The sequence below is a fragment of the Dryobates pubescens genome, chromosome 8 (assembly GCF_014839835.1).
Source record: "Dryobates pubescens isolate bDryPub1 chromosome 8, bDryPub1.pri, whole genome shotgun sequence".
NCBI lineage: Eukaryota > Metazoa > Chordata > Aves > Piciformes > Picidae > Dryobates > Dryobates pubescens.
Window position 1 is genome coordinate 14262318 of NC_071619.1, and position 22324 is coordinate 14284641.

The 22324-nt window shown below is 38.4% G+C and overlaps 1 protein-coding gene across 1 annotated transcript in view; it reads left to right on the forward strand.

The window, feature by feature from the left end:
* BLNK (B cell linker) overlaps positions 1 to 21959 on the forward strand; it is a 44136-nt gene extending 22177 nt beyond the window's left edge. The window contains exons 5-23 of the mRNA XM_054163687.1: positions 619 to 659; positions 1461 to 1617; positions 2761 to 2930; positions 3418 to 3499; positions 4271 to 4351; positions 5786 to 5811; positions 6379 to 6407; positions 6713 to 6808; positions 7557 to 7599; positions 9960 to 9984; positions 10290 to 10362; positions 10840 to 10870; positions 11906 to 11948; positions 12712 to 12787; positions 13202 to 13233; positions 16478 to 16557; positions 19138 to 19221; positions 20163 to 20318; positions 21513 to 21959. Of these exons, the coding sequence (XP_054019662.1) occupies positions 619 to 659; positions 1461 to 1617; positions 2761 to 2930; positions 3418 to 3499; positions 4271 to 4351; positions 5786 to 5811; positions 6379 to 6407; positions 6713 to 6808; positions 7557 to 7599; positions 9960 to 9984; positions 10290 to 10362; positions 10840 to 10870; positions 11906 to 11948; positions 12712 to 12787; positions 13202 to 13233; positions 16478 to 16557; positions 19138 to 19221; positions 20163 to 20318; positions 21513 to 21632 (1445 nt within the window). The 3' untranslated portion in view covers positions 21633 to 21959. The remainder of the gene's footprint in view (positions 1 to 618; positions 660 to 1460; positions 1618 to 2760; positions 2931 to 3417; positions 3500 to 4270; positions 4352 to 5785; positions 5812 to 6378; positions 6408 to 6712; positions 6809 to 7556; positions 7600 to 9959; positions 9985 to 10289; positions 10363 to 10839; positions 10871 to 11905; positions 11949 to 12711; positions 12788 to 13201; positions 13234 to 16477; positions 16558 to 19137; positions 19222 to 20162; positions 20319 to 21512) is intronic.
* Positions 21960 to 22324: the final 365 nt, after the last annotated feature.

Sequence of the window (22324 nt, forward strand, 5' to 3'; positions counted from 1 at the left end):
AATGAACAAATGGATCCTCACAGATTCACAGTCTTAATACTGTTAAGGTGTCAGTGGTGATGTAATGAATTAACCTGAAGCACTGCCAACAGACATGCCAACTTTTACAAGTAAGCAGCTACCTGGTTAAGGAAACAATACAAAAGCTGAAGCAAAGAGGACAGAGTTTGCAAGTCATCAGACAATTGTTCCATATTTAATGTAAACACTTGTAATTAGCATTGCTGTCTTGGAGCTTTGACTAAGAAACTGGAAAGTGCAACGCCCAGAGGTCAGCAATAGTACCATTACATAAAAATTGCTAATTTTATTTAAAAATTAGCTTCTTTAGCAAGTCATTCTGGGTAAAGTACACTCCCTGCTTTTCAGACCATCTGCAGTTTGCCATTTTCTAATGCTTTTCTCATAGCTCTGAAACAGTCTTTCAAAAAGAAGCAAGCAGGCATCTACTTTACTAGTCAGTCCAAACTAGATGTGTTGCTCTGAACCCTTTAGGAAATTTTGGCCACTCTTTTTTTTTTAACTGGGTATGATAAGTATAGATTGAAAAAAACAATCTAAGATAAACATTTATGTTCACTATTCCATCTCCTTAAATAACTCTAATGTTTGGTTTAGAACATGCAGACAATGAAGAGGAACAATGGTCAGATGATTTTGTAAGTACATATTTTGGGGTAGTATGAAGTTACTGTAGCAACAAGTTTGCACAAACAACAATAATAAAAGTTTATTTTTTAATCATTTACTTGTGGCTTAACTTAATACTACTGAAATGTAAATAATGTGGATGTAACAAATAAGATAACAAGTAGCCACCAGTTTTCTTACGTTTGGCTTAGAAGCACTGTCAGCTGTAGCTTTTTGGGTAAGTAAGCACATGGGGATCAGTTTGAAGGACTTCTCAAACTGAACAATAATTTCAGCAACTATTAAGATCCTCTCTCTGGGTGTGAATGTGGGAGGGGTGAGGAGCAGAAAACCAATTCTTCCTTAAAAACTTCTGATAAGATTTTAGAGAAGATCAGAATGAAACAAGTCATGGCCTTCAGCCATGTAAAGTAATGGTAAAAACATCAGCCTGAAGTGACTGTTTTCCTTCTGGAATTCAAGACTGAGCACCCTTTTCACAGGAAAGGGAGAAGAAGTGATAGGACATTTCAAGAATCACATCTGGAACTAGGAAGGAACTCTCCTGTGAAGAGAAAAAGGCTGTCAGTCCACAATTGAATACTCAGTTCTTGGTGTGGAAGGATTCCTTGGAGATAGCAAGGAGACAGGAAGCAGTAAGATCCTGGGAGGAGCCAAAGGGGATGTAGGTGGGAGTGCCTATTTGTTTAGGGAGCACTAAAAAGGATACATTCTCATAATTTAGGTAACTGTACTTCTGCAAGGAAATTTGTGTAATACATTGCTATGGAGCCATAAGTATGTTATGAGATGGTACATTGTCTTTCTAGGACAGTGATTATGAAAATCCAGATGACCATTCTGACTCTGAGATGTATGTGGTCCCCAGTGAAGAGAATCCTGATGATAGCTATGAACCACCTCCAAGTGAGCAGGAGAAAAAGAAGATTCCCTCTGCACTCCCTATTTCTAGGGGTGAATACGCAGGTAGTTATGGAATAGTTGACTACGTCACATTGAGAATTGCTTATTTATCAACACCAGAAGTGGCCTCAAGTGGATTAACCGGTCCTTTAGAGTTTGCTTTTAAATGTCAGTCAGATCTTCAGCTTTCAGAGCATGATTTGTTATTACAGAATGAAACAAATTAGAAATGCTGGTAGAGATCTTAAGGATTTACTTTGTCTGAGATACCTTGATGGACATGTGCTACCTATGAAATTCAAGGAAAAGTATGGGTGATATCACTAATTTGACTCTAGGCTCATCTGCATATTTTAATGCAGGAATTTGCATTGAAGATTAAGTACATAAGACTAAACAGGTCTCTCAATCTGTTCTGTATCTCAATCATTATTCCAAAGGCAGTAGTGTACAAGGCAGCCCAAATATTCATTCCATATTGTCCTTCAGAGTTGGTACTAAGGAGAATAAATATCCTGGGAAATGGGACAGATCAATGTTTTATTCACATCTGTTCAGCAAAAAGACACCTTTTCTTCCTGTTTTGATTCCTTCCAACTGTGGTCAGATCTCACTGAAGTAAATGAAAGTTAGCTTCCATTAGGTGAAGATTTGAGCCATGGGGAAAAGAAACATAGGTATGCTGCCTGCTTTCATTTTTGTGTAATAGAAGTGCATCAAAGTGCTAAAATGCCACATACATACTCAGAGAAGTTTATCAGGACTTCACCTACATGTTCTTTGAGAGGGGGAGGAATTTTGAAAGCTACACCCCAGAGGACTTGGTATAATTTGTGTCGGTCCTACCATTTGTGCTGTGTAGCAGTTGTTTTTCTCATGTCAGGTATGTTCTTTTTCACTTCCTATCACCAAAGCTCATACTAGCACAGGACATACTAACTAACGGGCTATGCTACCCAGCCACCACCTTTTCTCCAAGGAGTTAGCAGTTTTTCATACAACAGTCAGCATGTAAGGATCATCTGCACCCTGATACAGAGAACTCGATTGCTACCTTGGGTGATAGAACAGGATCAGTTTGCACACAGTCTCCCTTTTGGCCTGATCTGCAACCACAGTAAAGACTTGTATGCACACATAGTAGAAGACAGTCCAGAAGCTAATGTGTAATTTTTACTAAAATTGTTGTTTTCTTCACATGAAAAGACAATCGCACCAGCCACCAGCAGCTTCCTCCTGTCAACAGAACTCTCCCAAGTACACCCAGTCCAGCCACACTCAGACCAAAGAAGCCACCTGTGCCGTCCCTGGCATTGCCATCTCCTGCAGCAAAACCAAAAGTACCACCAAAGCCTAAGGAGTGTAATGATGATGAGGTAATGTTTCTAGATGTGCTTATTTTGACAGTTTAAATGAATGATGACTCCACACCCATCATACCTACACAGTAATGCCATGGCTCGCTCTCTTCCGTAGCCTCTGTGGTACAAACAATTTTGTATTTCACAAGCAGTGACATGCAAGCACTGTGCCAATTCCTAGGAAACAGTTTCCTACTTCAGGCATCAAGCAGGTTCTTTACAGCACAGGAGAGTTTCTGCTCATTCATAACAAGCTGCAGGCACCTCAAAGGCCACACCAGGACCAAAGGGAAGGGGCTTTTATCCACCAGTCTAGAACTGGAGTAATCCGTCAATGGGTTATCAGTCTTGAGAATCCCATCCCTGCAGGGTAATAAATGTCTGAAATAGCAGCCACTGTGAAATGGCAACTATCGTAAACTGCTGCCAGGGCTTCAATGCCAACTGTTTGTTGATGTGACAGAGGTTTAATTGGTAGTTCTTTGTTCTGTATTTCTCACAGGATAATTACATTGTGCCAGTGGACAATAATGATGATAACTACATTGAACCCACAGAAAGCAGTGTGTCACCACCTACAAGACGTGAGTTTTACTCTTTTAAGCTAATAATTGCTACCTTGTTAGGAACAACAGTGTTAAAACCTGGATTGGATTAATGTCTGATTCTAGGGTTCACAGAGTAGAAATGCAGCTACTAAAGAGTATGCAGCCAGCAAAAAGGCAGTTAGCTCCTTTGGACCATAAGAAGGCCAAGGAAAATCCTTTTTAAGGTTATTGAAAGCCATGTTTAATTCCTGCCTCTCTCACTCAGCTGTTTCAAAGTCCAGCCCTTGTATAACCACAAAGGTTTTCATGGTATGTGATCTCACTCCTCATCCAAAGGACCCATAGCATTAAAATTCTGTTTGCTGAAGTGCCTCAAGAGAAGAACAAGCCTTTTTAGATTTTCAGTAGATAAAGACAGGCTTTGATTATATTTTTTTCTAACCTTACTATTTGAAATAGATTTGTCTGGAGAGTGAAACTACTACAGGCCAAAGGTGAAAAGTAAAAAAGAGAAGTGTATATAGTTCTGCTCCTTGACATTACTGGCCGTATCAAACCTATTCATCCAAGGCATGAACACTGAATAATGTTTTCCTTTTAAAATGAGAGCTGTTTTCTGCCTCTGTTGATTTGTTCAGGGTCACACAAAAAGGCTTGGACCTACTTAATATTGATTCTTATTGGATCAATGTTGCAGTTAGGTTTTTTAACACAAAGGGGTGTGTGTATATAAAAAGATAAGTGTGTGCATATATATATTAGACACACATGCACAAGTATATATGTATACAAATAAAATGGTTTTAGCTCCTGTGAACAGGTTTATGAAGGCAACAAAGACAGCCCCCTCTACTTCTCCAAAGCCTTCTCGTACTTCTGATATGCAAGGTATGTGGAGTTTGTATCACTGTCAAAATAAAGTAATTTTAAGACTGAGGAATATTAAATTATACTCGATGTACTCCCAGCACAAACCATATGACATGCTCCAGTAAAACAAAAATACGTTCCCCTTCAGGCTTTCCTATGTTGTAGCAGTTGTTTTGCCCAGCTTGAGTAGTAAATCTGCTTTAAGCCTGAATAAAACTAGAACAAGTCATTTGTCCCAGACTAATTTATTTTCAGACTCTTGCTCTAGTAGGGGAACACAAATGGATCAATACAGCAGAACAAATTATAGGACAGGATGTCAGTAATCCTATTTCACTATGAATCAAGACTCAGTATTTTGAGGTTGAATCTCAGTGTGATTTTAAAGAAATTCTGTATAGGCTGATGTTTTGCATGTCCTAAAGTGTTCCCATTTAAATTCAGTAAAGAGTAATTCATTTGGAAAAATGACACAAAGCAGAAGCAAATATGAGGAATTATATTTGGGGTTGTAAGTGCAGATATACTAACTTACCCTTTCTTAGCCCTGCAAAGTCTCAGTTGGTTTTCATTCTCATCATCTCATTAACTGCATGGAATGTAACCTTTAGAGACTGATCACACAGTTGTTTAAAAGTCTTTGCATATTCATTAGCAATGTGTTTTAACTTTCAAGTCATAAAGTGCAAAGTGGTTTGTTGTTTTGTTGGGTTTTTTTCCTGAATGACTTAAGATTGTTAGTTACTTTTCAGGCATTTAAAAATACGTTAGCCTTCACAAAACTTAGCCTCAATCTTAGCCTTTCTGTAAATCAGTGCCAAGCAACAGACAGGCTCCTGACAGATGGTACTAAAAAAAATAAAACATCTCCCTCTGGTGGGAACTCAGACACTTTTCACTGCAATGAAAGTAATGGAGCCTGACATGAGATTTATTGAAATATGGTTCAGTTTTCATTGAAGAAACTGGACATAGATAAAGATGCTGGAATTTGGGGCTTTAATGCCTGAAAATTGAAATACACATGTGGGACAGTGCTTAGGGATGGATGGTAGCCACACAGATGAGCCAGCTTGCATTTAAGATTCATCTGATTTCTTCCTTCCTGAGAGTCAAGGAAATGCTAAATGCTACCACAGATACGATGTTTTCCAAACTGTTCCAGGTTTGCACAACACAAGCATTCATCTTACTTTGGGGGGCGGGGGGAAGAAAAATAGCAAAACAAAGGTTGTGGGGTGGGGTAAGGTTCAGTGACTGTTTATCAGACTCCTGGGTTGTTTCCTGACAGTGCCACTGGTCCCAGGGTTTTGGAAGCAGAATTAAACATTGAGCAGATTCTCCAGATTAATTTTTCACAGGCAGAAATATAATTTATACAAATTCTTGTAACAAGCAGTACATTTTTGCTAACTCCACAACACTTTCTTTTTTTTACACCCTCTCCTACAGAAGTCTACGAGGTTGTTGAAGAAGAGGTAAGGCCTTTCTGTAGTTTATGATTCAAATTTCCCTCAGACAGGGCACAAATATGATTGTTAATAAAAAAAAATAAATAAATCAGTCTTTCAAAGGGGAAAAATGCAAACAAATATGTCAGCAGTTAGCACTTTGTGACACTTCCATTACAGAAAAGCTGTCTAACCAAATCAAAAGGCCTGCAGAACAGAATGAATAGGAAGGGGTTTAAGCTTCCCAGTCCTGTATGACAATGATCCGATTTGGAAAGCAGCAGCCTAGGGGAATGCTTTCCTGAGCAGAACTGCAGCAAAGGAGCAATGATAGTTCTGACACAGTAATTTTCTTCCCACTGGTTGGTACTGACATGACACATAGCCAAAGCAGTCTGCTTAGGGCTTCATAGATTTACTGGTGATGACCTTGTGAACTCCCATCCTAGTGCAGACTATCAGGCAGAGTTCTACTAGAAATGTATACCATAATGCAAAAAATAAGGCATTGCTGCAATAACTTAATAGGATCATACAAATGAAGTTTTTGAAATCAAAAAGTGACCAAATAATTCTGTGTATTTTCTCTTACAGGAAAAAGCAGTACCAGTACCAGCAACCAGGTAATCCATCGCTAGGAATATTTGTGCCCTATGTTTACATTGTCAGGAAATATATTCTCTCACCTAGATGTTGTATGTTAGATAATTCTCTCTCTAGAAGATATACATATAGTAGTTATTTCTTTAGATTACCCACAGAAAGACTCTCACCTGTTTCTGTTAATTTCAACAACACAAAAGCCTCAAGTAGTACAAAGAAATAGTTCCTAAGGGTACTTTTAATAATTTTGAAGGGGTAGGGAAGGAGAAAGATAGGTTGCCTTTGTATTCACTGTTTCCTTTCTTAATTCATGCTTTATTACTAGGTTTACCAAGCCACTTCCATCTATGCCCGCTCAGAATATAGAGCACTCCCACATGCGCAGCACAGCCGGAGAGTCACCTAAGCTAGATACTTCCAGGTAAGTCAACAGCAGCTTATATCAATAGGAATTACTAGCAGAGACAAAACTGTGTCTTCTCTATCATGTAGCCTTCAGACAATAAGTAACTGTCAGCACACACAACAGCTAAGGATGTTGGGACGAGGTTCTCCTTGTGAACTTTTGTATTCAAGCTAGTTTGCCAAATGGGTGCTATTTTCTTGAATATCCCTTTAGGGATCCAATGCAAGGTTAAAACATCTCTTCAGGGCAGTTTAAAGCTCTATCACCCATCTCTGCACCTTTACAAATGAGATATTTTTGCAGGGCATGGGGCACAAGGATTGCTTGTAAAAAAACTGGGTACAGTAAATCCATGATTTATATTCCAAGTCTGTGGAAGAAAAGAGACAAAGTTAACTTGAGTATGCAACCTATTTCATTCATATCCCCAGAAGTGTAGGAAGCTGCTTTGTAACCACTGTCTCATCTCTCGGACACTGCCCTACAAAAACAGGCTATGCACCCCAGGAAGAGCAGGCAGTGTGGTGTTTAGTAAGGTCCTGTGCACAGCTGCAGGGAACCTAAGGTCCAGGACAGAAGCTCTTTTAGAGCAGTAATGGCACAGTAACGGCAGAGCATCACACAACCACTGCAGTGGCGCAAGCTGCAATTAAATCCATGTACTGCAGACCTCCTCCTCCCCTTTAGATTTTGAACCACGTACCTGAGTCAAGCAATTAAATGAGTAAATCCTACTACTCATCTTATTGTGTATGTTTTCCAGAAATATTTTGCCTCTTCCCAGAAATCGTCTTCATCCAAAAGCAGTGAGTAATTAATGTGTCACTATAAAAGAATGTGTTGAACTTAGGCTATTTGTGGGGTTTATATATAGCAACAAATAGATGGATGCTTTTTGTTACCTGGATTAAACAACAGAAACAGATGACTCTGTCAGATTGATCTAATATTGTAATTGTGGCTATTCATCTTTTTGACAAAATGGATACAGTAGATAGATGTACTGACCCAAGGAAAAATGTACATGTTTTAAGGGATGTATGTCTCTGTCCACAAAAAATGGCTTACTGTATTACAAAATAGCAGCTGAATTCCAGGAACCCTATTTTCAGCAATGGGCTGTTTTACCCAATCTGAAGCACCTTCTTTGAGCCTCACTTCTCTCAGATGATGAAGGATTAATACTTTCTGAAAACAGCATTTTTCTTAATGTCTGACTTGGTAGTTTGAGTAACTAGCATCACTAGAAAATGCAGTACATGGAGGAGTAATTACAAGCTTTGTGTTCTTAAGGCTCGATCCTCTTCCTCTACTCCTGTGCCTAGTTAGTCTCTTCCACTGTGCTGAACAAAGGTTTTCTGAAGCAAACTACCTGGAAACTTGTCTAACTGGAGCAAATAAGCAAAAGTAAATGCATAAAAGCTTCCTTTTCAGCCAAATTAGATCCGTAATTTCTTCTGCACCATAGATTACCAACAGGTGGGACAGCACAAGAAAGTGGGGAACAAACTACCAAGAAACAGGGTGACAGTAACTGCATTAGGAATATGCATCAAACTCTGTCCCAATCCAGTGCTATGAATGTTCTTAAGAAATAATCAGCTTATCAATAATATGGAGGGAAATTAGATGCTTAAAATTAAGCATTTAGGGTACTACCACAGCATTAGAGGTTATGGCAACATAATGCAGGTGGTATAAAAACATCTTATAGTCTTACTTTCAATCCTTACATTTCCAGATATACCAAGTATTTTGGGGGTGGGTGCAAACCTCTACATACAACAGCACCAGCATTTTACTTTCCCTTCCACCTCATCACAAGATTCTTCCCATTTAGATCTGTAACCTATAAGGTACTGAACAATTCTTGACTAGGCCCAAGACCTCGACCAATATAAGATGAGAAAAAAAAAATAAATTCTTTCTGAGGGGAGCATGTTGGGGTGAAAATCCACTTTCTAATCAGTGCTAAAAAGAAAACTACTGCTTCAGAATGGACTCAAGTGCTATATTGCAACTGAACCCTCTCCATACATTCATTTTCCAAGATTACCTCTGAGATGGATATCATCTTAGCTTGGCAAAATCAGGAGACTATTGTTCTGCTGGGGCCACATACTGAGTTACTTACAACACCAAGGGTAGAACTTCCAAATATTAATCTATACTATAGGTGTATTCAGCTTCTAAATGCTTGTAGCTTTCCAGTTTGTCACAGAAGTCAGCCTGAGAAAAAATTAGCTAGGGTAGTGTAAATTTCTGGGTCTTCACTTGCTGTGTAAGTGGCCAGCTCTTACTGTTTGAAAGAAAAACATGGGAATGAGCATGATGTTTGTCCAGAGCTGCGCTGTACCTTTCCACCCCTGACTGTACACACAGACAAAGCAAATCAGTAACTGGAACATCTGTTAACTACTCTCATTCAGTCCATTCTCAACACTAACCAGTACTGATCATGTTAACAAACCTGTAACCCTTGTTCCTCTAAAAAGGCCTGGACTGACTGGGAGAAAAATTTCTCCACATAAGAATCCCTAAGGTGTTGGATGATGGATTACATTTCTCCAGCCAGAGAATGGATGCACTTGTGATCAATATTAATGAAAAGGTATTAATCTGATGGATGATGACCAGTAAATTTATACCTGCTGCCCCTTTGAAAGGTACTTATCATATGGGAGTCTGATTCCCTAAAAGACATTAAGGGGGAGCCAGAAAAAAGCATCTCCAAAAAAACCTGGGAAACTAGTTGGATCACTTAAATTCTGGAATGGTGAAAAAAAGGTCTTCTCAGTATCATCCACTCAGGGGAAGATGTGTTCAGATCTGCTGCAGAATTTCTGCTTTCAAGTTCAGAAATGAAAGATGAACCAAAAGGACTTGCTGAAAAATTCAGCTCAAATTTTCTTAATAACTACAAGCAACTACATGGTTAGTAGAATGTTCAAAATTAGATCAAGGTTTACTAGAATGTTTTGAATGCTGTCAATAAAGCTGATTAAAAGTATTCTGCATACCATATGCCTTCTGTACAAATATTTATTTAAACATTATTACAAATTAAAGAGCAGATGATTTTTGTAATGTAATTTGTTTTTAATTCCCCTTAAATACAATCCATTTTTAAATTGCTTATCAAATGTATTGTATTTTTCCATTACAGGAACATGAAGCAAACAATGATAGAAGTAAGTATTCTGTAATGAAAACATGGCAATATGAGAGGGGTGTGTCATCAGTACATCACTGGTGACTCTAATACAGCATGTAGTGGAGTGTGTCAGTGTGAATTTTATCTGCAACAGTCAGCAGTAAGCAAAAAATGTTACTGAACTGTTTCCTAGTATACTCAGAGTGAAAACATATTAAGCCAAAATTTAGACCAATGAATATTTTTTACTTTTGTTACATTAACACTGAAATGACTGTGAGGAAAATTCACTGCTAAGACACAGCTGATTTTGCATACTAATTATGTCATTTGCATCTCTAGATCACAGCTTCAATAACACACAAGAATCCAGATTTCCCACTGGAGCAGCTCCATCTCCATTACCAAGGGGCCTGTGAGTGAAAAATAAAACTACTTCAATGGGGAGGGGGCTAATAAGCATATTAGGAGCTAGCTCCTATTTCTGCCTATGGCAATAGGAATTCAGGGTAATTTTGCCTGCAATTTCAGTATTTCTGGAGGAATAATGTTTGTATGCCAGTGGCACTGCCTTTCATTGCCTGCCACTGATGGTAGATGCTGGCTGGCTTGTTTAGTTTGGTCACACACTGCAGCAATAGCACATCCATGCCTACAAATCCAGAAAGCTGTGGTTTTTACTGAAACTCTTCTGCCACACCCAAGCTGTCATCTTAAGTATGGAGCAGAGAGTAGTTTCTCTGCATAAGTATCTTTCCTGAGTACAAACATTACATCTGATACTTCTTTATTTCTTTCCCCCCACTAATAGCTATAGCTATGCTGAGTTGCTAAATGAAAACATGTATCTGCTAAGTAACCATACTTTTTCCTTTTTGTTTTCAATCTGCAGAAAGAAAACTTCTAATGCAGTGAATTCACTAGTAAGTTGAATCATGATTGCATAATCAAATTATTTTGCAGATTATTTCTATTTAGTCTAAAGCCTAATTTTATCATGACTTTGGGTACAATATAGAGAAAGAGAGATTAATAAAGACAGGAAATATTTGGGTGCCATCATATGAACTAAGCAGCAGAAAGAAAGCTCAAGTAGAAAACTTCTTTTTGTTAAAGGGATGTTTGGATTTTGTATTGTAGGATGTAACAAACACAGTGAATGAGAAATGGGAACACAGGCTGTTCAGAAATATTTCCTGTAAGAAAGATCCAGGATTTTACCAGATTATTCAGGAAGTATTTCATCATTAGAAAAGTATGCTGATATCTCTTGTGGAAGAAAGTGAGAGAACTGGTTGAAATTTTTCAAAGAAATTAATCTGAAAACTCTTTTGAAACTGACAGTTTGTTTCAAAATTAAAAAAAAAAAAAAATGGAGGGTTGGAGAATTTTTACTGTAAGCTAAACTGACAATTTACCTTGCAGTAAAAAGAAATGTGTTGAATTGGTGAGTATAGCTTAACAAAGATGAAAATACTGAAAATTTGATTCATATTTGTGACAGACCCTTCATTTTTGGACTGCAGAACAAATCATCTGCTACACCACAAACTTACTGATGGGTGTTTGTGGGGGAGGGAAGGCAGGGGGTAAACAACTGACATACCATTTACATAGAATAAACCAGGTTGGAAGAGACCTTCAAGATCATCGCGTCCAACCCATCAACCAATCCAACAAAACAAATAAAACAGAAAACCCACACACCTCTACATTTTACTTTTGCCCACACACTTCTATAGACAAACTAGGACTCTTTCCACATCTACTTTGTAAAACTCCAAGCCTCAAGGTCATACAACTTGAGACTCTTCACAGAATGGCCATGTACCTATCTCCTAATTCTTCCAGGATGCTGTCAATTCTAAACGTAATCTAGTTCACAAAAAAAGAGTAAAAATATTTGCTGTACAAGTCACATGCCATTTAATATTCAATTTCCTTCTGTTTTATTGCAGAAACCATGTTTACCTTCCAGAGATATCTTAACTCCAAACGAAGGTAAATTATTTCTCCTATTGTGAACTTAATTCTCTTTTTATTAAAAACGTGAAACAACACATTCAATTTAATCTAGGTTTTTGAGAGGGGCTTAGTTGTAGTTTTGACCTGCATCTAGGCAGCCTTAGTTGTACTAAATATCATCCTTCTCTTAAAGAAGCCACAGAAAAACTATTGAGGTTAAACTATTGAGGTTACATGAAGTGTAACATACAACATAACATACCAAGTAATGTACCATATAATCCTCAAAGTGGAGAAAGAGGAAGGGAGGCAAAGTGCAAGTGCATCGTTCTGAATTCAGCAAGAACCTCATTTGGAGCTGGTTCCTGGCAAGAGCCAGTCCCCTGCACAGGCAGAAAAATGCATCTCACCTCCGTGTGAGGCAGCAGCTCCTCCAAGCAAACACTCAGCAAGAGCTGCTAACACAAAGGTGATGCAGCCAGCCAGCCACACCTCCTCCAGCTGAGCTCTTGTAGGCAGCCTGCCCCAGTGTCATCTCCTGTGTCAAACAAGCCTCTCATAAGGCAAGTCTCCCACTGAGCTCCTGCAGGCATTCAAAGAACAGCTATTTGCCTAGAAGTCTGGTGGTGTGGCACTAGTTAATAAATGAAGTAGCAGGATGGCAAGCTGCCATGCAAGGGGGAAAAAAACCCAAAAATGTAATAAAAGAAGCCCTCCTTCAAATACTGGGGCTCTCTTACCTGGGACAATTTATTTCAGAAGAAATCTTGACTCCAGAATTTGTTTTCTCAAACTACAGAAAAACCTACACCAGCAGAACGACGAGGTTCCAGCCAAGAGCTTCCACTTCCACCCATTCCAAGTGGTGCCCAAAAGTAAAATCCCTTTTTATCGTCTTCTGAATATTCCAACGCAATATTTTTTCCTACTGCTCCATCTGAACACAGCTGTGAGAGGTTCAAAGCAGAGCACTCTTTTCTCTGTACCTTATGTTCTTTGTGAAAGTCATGTTTCTTGAAACCTCATGGTAAATGCCACCAGAAAGCATGGGAGGATATAATCTCTAATTAGGTGATGGGGATTTAAACTAGATGTTTAAATTCCTAATTGTCACTATGAGTGGGATATGACTTTTTTAAATACCTCTCTATGGCTTTTATATCTCAATGAGCAAATGGGTGAGATGGAACACATTCTACCACTGCATGCCTCAAATGCACAATTTTAGTATTTTCAATATTGAGTAGATCTCCGCAGACCTTTCTGTAATCTCTTGACATTTATTTCAGGCCTTTGCTCCAAAAGCCCTCAATTGTGCCAAGTAAGTACAATTCATATTTCAAATTAAATATGATGAACTTGTCATTTCAAATTAATCTTTGAATTATTCCAAGATGTTATGAATATCCATTAGTTTGCAGTTAACACTTCTCTGTAACGCAGACAACCAGATCAAGCACCCAGGGGCATCACTCAGCTAGTAAAGTTAAGGGAGTGTGTCATGGCTATTGAATTAATCAATGGGAAGCAGTGTTTCAGTCCTGTTTGTGACAACCAAATTTCTATTACTAGATGTCTACCAAAGGCAGTTTGGGTCAGTTCCCACAACAAAGATTCCATCAGTCTTCCCTGCCACAGAAGCCTAAATATGGCATTTCTGGGCTATTTCAGGCTTTTGTTGCCTAGAAGCCAGACAGCTTATTATTGCATCCAGCAATGTTGTTTTTTTCTCTACAGGAAAAAAAAAAAAACCAAACCCAGAAAGGTATTTTTATAATGGGAAATGCTAAAGCTCTTTTATAAGTAATACTTTCAAAGAGGAACTTCATTGCTGTTCACAGTTAAAAACAAATTAGGTACTATGTATATCACAGAATGTTAGGGGCTGGAAGGGACCTAGGAAGACCATCTAGTTCAACCCCCCTCTGCCAGAACAGGATCACCTGTACCAGATCACACAGGAACACATCCAGGCAGGTTTTGAGTATCTCCAGAGAGGGAGACTTCACAACCGCCCCAGGCAGCCTGTTCCAGTGTTCCATCACCCTCACAGTGAAAATTTTTTTCCTCATGTTTACATGGAACTTCCTATGCCTCAGCTTCCACCCATTGCCCCTTGTCCTGTCATTGGGCATCACCAAGAAGAGCCTGACTCCATCCTCTCAGCACTCACCCTTTACATATTTATAAACATTAATGAGGTCACCCCTTAGTGTCCTTCTCTCCAAACTAAAGAGACCCATCTCCCTTTGAACTCTTTGCATAGAAGTGTCAATTAGCTCTAACATATTTCTAGTCTTTTTGGCAAACGCTTGTCTGTCATTCCTACAAGCCCTTTTTTTTGCACGTATTTCAGTCAACTTACTTTTTTTGCACTGTAAACAGATTATGAGAATTGCACATAGAAATCTGCAAGCAGTGTAGCTTAAACTTAAATGCTGTTATTAGTACTTCCTGGAAATGCTTGCCTGGTGTATGTTGCAATTACATCTGTTGTGCTCTGGAAGTATAATGATGATCATACTCATGCAGTAGACTGATTCTCTCAAGTTTGTCTGTTCCTGTTGCACAACTGATGTGCTTCAACTTGTAACAAATTTTCACTAATCCCTAAAGCATAACTAATCTTTGAAGTCATCTGGTGCTAAATGATATTCTGATCAGTAACTTTCTTTAACACACTGTTATTCTGTGACAGGTCCAATAACAGCTTTATCAAAGGTACAATTGGTCCCCATCATCATAAACTGCTGTCTCTTCTTGACACCAGACAAGCCTAGTGCTAACTTTCATAATCTTCATTAGAACTACTAACCTTCCATATGACACAGTATCAAATGTTCTACTGAAGTTCAGATTAAGTACAGTACCTATTTGTAGAACTCTGTTAGTTTATGAAAGAGCTGGGGTAAATTTCAGATCTTCTCTTGCCAGTTGTACCTTTACCCCCAAATTTTAGGGTTCTTTCATTCAAATTCTCTCCTAGGGCCTTGTGTTCTGTGGAGTCAGACAAAAAGGCCTGTAGTTGCTCAGGTCAGTTTTACTACTTTAATTGTAGCAATTACACTTGGTATTCTTTAAACATCTGGTACCCACCCTGACATGACATTTATTTAAAATATTTGCTACCAGCCTGTAATTCATGCGCCAGTTTTTAAATTTTCTGAGATAATTTTTATCTGGGTTCATAAATTCAGTTGCATTTTGGGTCAAATTTCCATTTCTGTATGAGAACTACTATTGGTTTAGTACCTAGATTATCTTTAAAAACAATGCACTTCCCTTTTGTTTTTGTACAACTGCAAAATCTTATCATTTATATTTACTTTTGTAATGTGTTAATTCAGCCTGACTTTTGGCAATTCTTACTTTACTCATACAATGGCTTTCCCAGCTCATCAAAATTTGACAGAAAACATCCAGAATTATTAATATTGAATAGCTTTCATCAGATGATTATTTATTCATTGAGAGCTAGAATTGCTCCTTAAAAAGTCTTCCCTGTACCTGGAATGCAGCTTCCAGACAGTTCCATCTTTATCTCAAAATGAGTTCTAAACCCACTTCATGCAGGTGTCTTTGAGCTATTCAGTCCAACTGAATTTTTTAATTCTCCTTTATAACCTTTTTATTGCTTTCTGACACCAAAGTCTGAATCAGAATCATGTTAGTGAAAAATTTTATAAAGGAGTCTGCAAAGTATCATAAGAGATGAGTGCTAACAACCCCTAGTAGCAATTTTTCCCAATAAATAAAACAAACAGGAAAGAAAGACTCCCATAATAGAGTAACACTCAACTTCCCACAATCATCTTCTCTAGTGTAACAATATTGATCTGTACCCAACTCTGATCACAAGTACCTCTAGCAGGGACTTGTACTGTCTTTGGCCAAGGTTGTTTTACCAGAGAACAATTATCTATACTTCCCCTCTTTCTGTATCATTGCTAGGCAACACTACTCAACCATTTTCCTTCTAACTTCTTAACTCTTTGACATCTGTATTTCACTCCTAAGAGCTATTTTTTACTGTGCTTTATTACAATTAAGTCTCATAATCTTGCCTACTAGTTCTGCTTCTCTCTTTAGCTGCTTGAACTTCCTGCATACATATACAAACATTTCAGTTGTACTATATTAGTGAAAAATTACCTTTGAGCTGTATTTGTTATCTTTGAGTTGTATTTGTTTTCCTTACTCCCTCACCTATGTGACTACTTATCACACTGGACCGAGTGCTTCTGCATTGCATTCCTGCATTTTCTTCCTCTGTTACCACACTGATTCACTTAGGTGGTGGTGGGTGTTTTTTGGGGTGGGGGTTAACAACTCTGCTTATTAACCAAGTTGTTAACCAAACTGCTATTAACCAAACCATTTCTCTGTTTTGAGCAGGCAGGTGTCCCAGACACTTATATAGGGCTCATTCATTTACAGTAGGCAGATTTCCTGAATGAAACCCAAGGTCAAGTGTTTACAGATCTCCCGGAGAACTTGTAACAAATCAATTTCTTACAGCATAACAAACATACTTTGAAAACTTTACATGTTGTTCTCTTTTCTAGAAGTGCCAGAAGCTGCAAACCGTTCTCTGGGTACCTCCTCTCATAGCAGAATTTCATCTATGTCTAGTATTGCAGACCAGGTAAAACACTCACTAAATTCACATTACAAAAATGTTTCTATCCTTTAAACAACTTTAAGCACAACTTTAAAGTTGTGCTTCCTCCCCTACCTCCTTTTTAAATAAAAATGATACTTCTTTGTAGAGGGCACCTGTGTCCCACTTTTGCAGTGAAGATTCATTGCCCTCTCTATCGTGGTTTGGGGTGTCAGCAAAATTTTAAGAACAGAGTATAAAGTCTCTACTGCTCCTCTTGGAGGATGATGCTCCAATGCCACCCCCTACCTGTTTTAGTCGCTGGCAAGTCCTAATCCATTCTGTTCCTTTATACAGGCCTCTTCTCATTACAATTAATGCTGTCAGGTTTACAACCAACTTTTTTTTCTTGTTTTGTTACATTATGCTTTGAATAATCTAAGCAAATGCGAAGTTATATTCATTTCAGTGCTATTTCCCTTGCTCTCATTTTGAATGGAGACTGCAAAAATGCAGGAAATCATTCATACTAGCCTAGTATTCAAAAACAAGGTAAAAAGAGTTCTGCTGAAGGCAAAACAAAGGCTCTATTATACAGAGTCAGTAACGTTAATGTTCTAAAACCTGACATGACAAAGATAATACAACAGTGAAGAACACAAAGGACTTAAAAAGTTCTGGAAAAAACCTAACAGTATATCCTACTGGATATTTATTATAAAAATTGCTTTCAGCTAGCCAATCCAGCAGACACTAAATAAATAGCTTGTAGCAATTACATTTGCAGCTTTTATGTAACAGCCATGGGCAAAAAAAGAACTTCAATATCTATTTTGTTCCATTAAAAAAGTGTATGAACTGCTAGTGTTATTTTCCCACTGCGCAGCACAGGTGCCTGCAGATATGATTCATGCCCATAAGGTTCATTTTTCATTTGTTCCCCATCCAAACTAGCAGCAACTTTTTGCTTCCAGATTATAGGCCATGCATACTGCTAGAAGAGAGGTCCGTGGCCAGTTGACTCCTTGTTCTGTTGAACAGTTTGGTTTACTGGCCTCATTCTCTAAGGGGTCGAGTATCTTGCATGCCTGCCTGCAGTTCCTCTCGAGCTACCTTTTTCCAGCAAATAATGTGACTGGAGAAATACTTAGAAGAACTCTGGAGGTAAATGGTAAAGTTGTTTGTTGTGGCTTAAGCCAATTTAAGGATTCAGTGCAATGCCCCCAAAACAGAAAACCAACATGGCAACCAAGGAAAAAAAAAACAACAAACAACAAAGAACAAAGCAACCAACAAAACTACCAACCAAAAAGCAAACAAACCCCAAACAAACAAAAAAAACAACAAGCAAAAACATAACTTCTCCCCACCCTTCCCCCACAGAATTACTAAAGGGAGTTATCTCAGCATGGAGTAAAGATGAGCAACAGAATGAGCACAAGAGAGAAGCCAAGATATTTTAGTTTTGGCAGTGAAAAGCCAGCAGCTAGACCAGACCAGCTCAGCCATAATGTGCAACTTCATCTTCAACCTGTTTTACGTAGAGGTGACAAAGACTGTCTGGAAAAGAATAGGTTTTGTTGGGGGTTTTTTTCGTTAAGCTTGCATCTATACAGTCGGAACAAAAGTGTTCAAATTACCAGGAAGGTTAATATCCAGAAGTATTCACTAGGAAATTCTCTCAGCACTATTTCTATAGTCTCTCCACTCACTTCAACTTTTGCATCAACCTCCTCAGCAGGAAATCACTATGATTACTGGTTTTATAAAATGTTAGTTAATCTTTTAGCTATTGAGGTCTAATAATGTATAGGTCTCATGTGGCCTCTAATCCTTTATCCTGTTCTCTTTTTGTGTATCATTTCTTTTCATACTATCTAAAAATCCCTCACACCTTTTCCCTAAACTCCATTCCTGTTCCCAAACATACACTCAATTCTGAACATCCCACCCAGTTTTCAACAACTTCTTCTCTTACTCAAATTATAATCTCATCCACTCACTCCCAACCAAAACTTCATGTCCAAGGTGAAAGCACTGAGGCATAAACTGATGGTTTAGTAGAGGAAAGACATTAATTACGCCTCTGTTTTGTAGGAGTCTATTTGTCTTTGTTTGATAAAGACAAAAAGCAAAAGATGCACTTATCCAACCAAGCACTATCCAAATGGAAGTAACCGTGATCATGTTCACAAAAGCATTAAGCATATGGGAAACTTCATTCCCAAATATTAGATGCCTACTAAATCAGGACATTTGCTTGGCCTAGCCCACAGCTGAGCAACATTGAAACTGTTAATGGTCAACTTATTCCCCAACGTTTTATGGACACCTTCTTTAAACTCTACTAGAATGGATTCCTGTTTTTAAAATGCCAAACTGTCCTCCAACTGAACCTACTTCTTTCAGGCTATCTTTCTCTTTTCTGTCATTTATCAGCCCTCTATCACGCACCTGTTACCACTGTTTCAACACACACACCGAGCTCCTTGGCAAAGAATTTTCTGAATTCTGTCTCTTCTAAGTGCTCTGAGTTCTTAACAACTATCACTCCCCTATAAGAGCATATTCTTTGTTATTTTTACCATTATTATTTTACAAGGGAAACACGCTTTCTCTTTCCAGGATGCTGCCATTCACAGTAAAGCATGGTACGCTGCTACATGTGATAGGAAAACAGCAGAAGATGCATTGTACCGATCAAACATGGTAGGTGACTTTAAAAGGACGTCTGCTTTATGAAGAAACTTCAAATTTAAAAAAAAAAAACCAAAAAAAAACCCAAACCAACCAAAACAAAACACCACACCACAAAAAGACAACCAGAAATACTCTAAGAAAATTAGCTGTGTTCTGAACGAGTCAGAATGCTGCGTCACGAAAGTACTTTCAAATACCGAACTGTTGTGGTGAAACTATGCAACTACGTTGCATTAGTGCAACTCAGACTGGTGCACTGCAGAGAGTACTACTCTACACTAGAGTTGCAGATGATCTGATAGCTCACATGCATCCATTAAATGGAAGGCTGAACCCCCTGACTTTTAAATGATTCCCACCACAGTGGGAAACCAGCTACTATTTGGAAAGGCTGATGCTGCTGCACATTTAGGCATTTGGAGGATTTGAGTTCCCTCAAGTATTGTGTACAAAAGGTAGTGTCATGGAAGGGAACAGTTACATGTAGATGGGCATTCTCAGCATTAGTTTCATTTCCACTCTTACCCAGCTCCATGAAGCAGGGTAAAGGGGCAGAGCACTAAGGTTATGACCAGTCTTGGCTACTGCTAGCTGCAGTGTCAATTAACTGTAGGGGCTCATCTTTACAAGAGTGCTTTTTGCAGCTCTGCAGAAACAGTATTTCTACCTATCACTGCTTTCTTGCCTGACACTGACAGTAACTTAATTTCCTAATAATCTGTGGACCACAACAGGCTGCTGCCACTCTGTTTTATCTCTTTCTTTCACTGGTTGAGAAAGAGCAGGCAGCAGCAAAGCTGACTCTTAAATGACACCCACTTCTTACCTCCTAATGCAGAGTTTTTCAAATGGGAGACAAGGGTTTAATGCAAAAATAGATGAAAATACTAAGCTAAAAACTAAGTTGTTAGGAAAATTAAGTTGGATGCACTTACTACTTCTCTCTTCAGGATGGATCTTTTCTAGTAAGAAAGAGTTCTGGACAGGATTCACGGCAGCCATACACGCTGGTTGTGTTTTACAACAGAAGAGTATACAACATCCCTATAAGATTTATTGAATCGACAAGACAATATGCACTGGGCAGAGAAAAAAGTGGAGAAGAGGTGAGATGAAGTGTTGGGATTTTTCCTAAGTTTTCCATTCTATACTTCTAATAAGCAAGTATTAAGAGATATTGCATTAGGACAAAAAAGATTCTTCATGAACCAGGATAAAAGTATACCACATATAATGACTGATTTATTAAGCTAGAGAAACCAGTGTAACATCAGCTCCTGCATACAGTAATAAAAGCACAGATCAAGTTTGAAATGTAGAACCCTTTGGAGAAGTTATCAGCATCAGAGATGCAGCTGCTAGATGAATTCTACAGCTCTTTATAGCTCTCTATTCACCTTCTACCTAAGACTCCAGTTACCTTTTCTTGGAAAATCATAAAGGAACGAGAGCCATGCTCTAAAGAAAGAAAAAAAACCAACAACCCTCTATCCAAAATGAGAATGACAGTACTTTTAATCCTATTATCACATTAAAAAAAAAGTTAAACTCTAGTTCTAAAGTGCAAAAATCACTGGTGGCTACTATACCACACAGATAATTAATCTGACAGCAAACCAGAAATTTGGAACCCAAACATCAGTAGAAATTGGCGGCACAGAGTAGGCTTGCCTTAGCTTAATTATGTGCCTCCCAGGAAACAGTTTTGAGGTTACAGAACAAATAGTAGCCTGGAACTCATCTTGCCTTCAACAAAAATAAATAAATTACCTCAGAAGAAAAAGGTACAGCCCTAGCAAATTCTGGATACTAATTTTCAGTGACAAATATTAACATTGCTAACTAAAACAGTTCTTATTGATGGCTGTCTGTGCCTTATTACTCCTGGAGATACCTCTCTGATGTGGCTGAACTACAGAAGCAGCAGCTTCTGAAGTGCCACAGTCTGCAGCCTGACATAAATTAAGGTAAACTGAAAGCAGTCAGTTTAATATACCACATAACAACCTATGTGTCAGTTTGTGCAAGTGGCAATCAGAAACGGAAAGGAGCATGAGATGAGACAGGTAGCAGCCATGGTATTTTTCCTTGTCCAAATTTAACGTTTATGACCAGAACCAGGACTAAGAGCAAGATCAGTGCACTTATGAAAAGGCAGAGCAGCATCTCACTTCATAGTCATAGCCCCACTCTCTTCAATGGTGGAGAAGGACAGAGAAAAAAGATGCTACAGCAATTATTGTTGACATTCGAGCATTAAAGGAAGCCAGGGCTAATTAAGTTTTGTTTTCTCCATCCAGCGTTTTGACAGCGTCACTGAAATAGTAGAGAATCATCAGCACACCTCCTTGGTTCTAATTGACAGCCAGAACAACACAAAAGACTCAACAAAACTGAAACACATTGTAAGAGTTTCTTAACTCTTCCTGAACTGCTCAGATGAAGACTTTAAAAATCATTTCTTCCATCATCCCAAAACGTGAATAAGGTATCAAAAGAAGAGAATCTAAAATGATGGAATGTACTCTTTAAGAGCACCTACTAAGCAGTATAAAATGTAGTTCATCCAGGCCACATGGCATTCATCAGAAAAGTCCTCATACTTAAACATGAGAAGCCAATGCTGATCTGCTCTTGTTTGTGGTTTCCATCTGTGACAACACTGGTATTCAAAGTCACGTGAAGAACTACATACCACAGAGGCTGGTCCTTTGACTGCTGTTTAAAGATAGATTTCCTGTAGGACATTTTCAAGTGAGAATACCCACGGCCATCTACTCTTTTTGATTTGTTGCATGTAATACAGATCACTGCTTTCAGCAGTTTCTTTGAAAAGTGCACATCCCCAGAACTTAAAGAGTAACTTGACCTCATGTACTGCAGTGTACAAGCTAAAAATAGAACTGTACTTCATGTGATGAGTGGCAATAAAGCTGTCTAAATGTTTTGGATTAATGGACATGTGTTGTCCTTTTTACTCAGCTTTTACTCTGTTTCATTAATTTTTTTAAATTTGTATTTCCAAATGTGTAATTTTAAATGCTGTAAAATTAGTAAGTATATGGAGGCATTGCCAGCAAGAAAGCATCAATTTGTTACTGATGTGTTAATG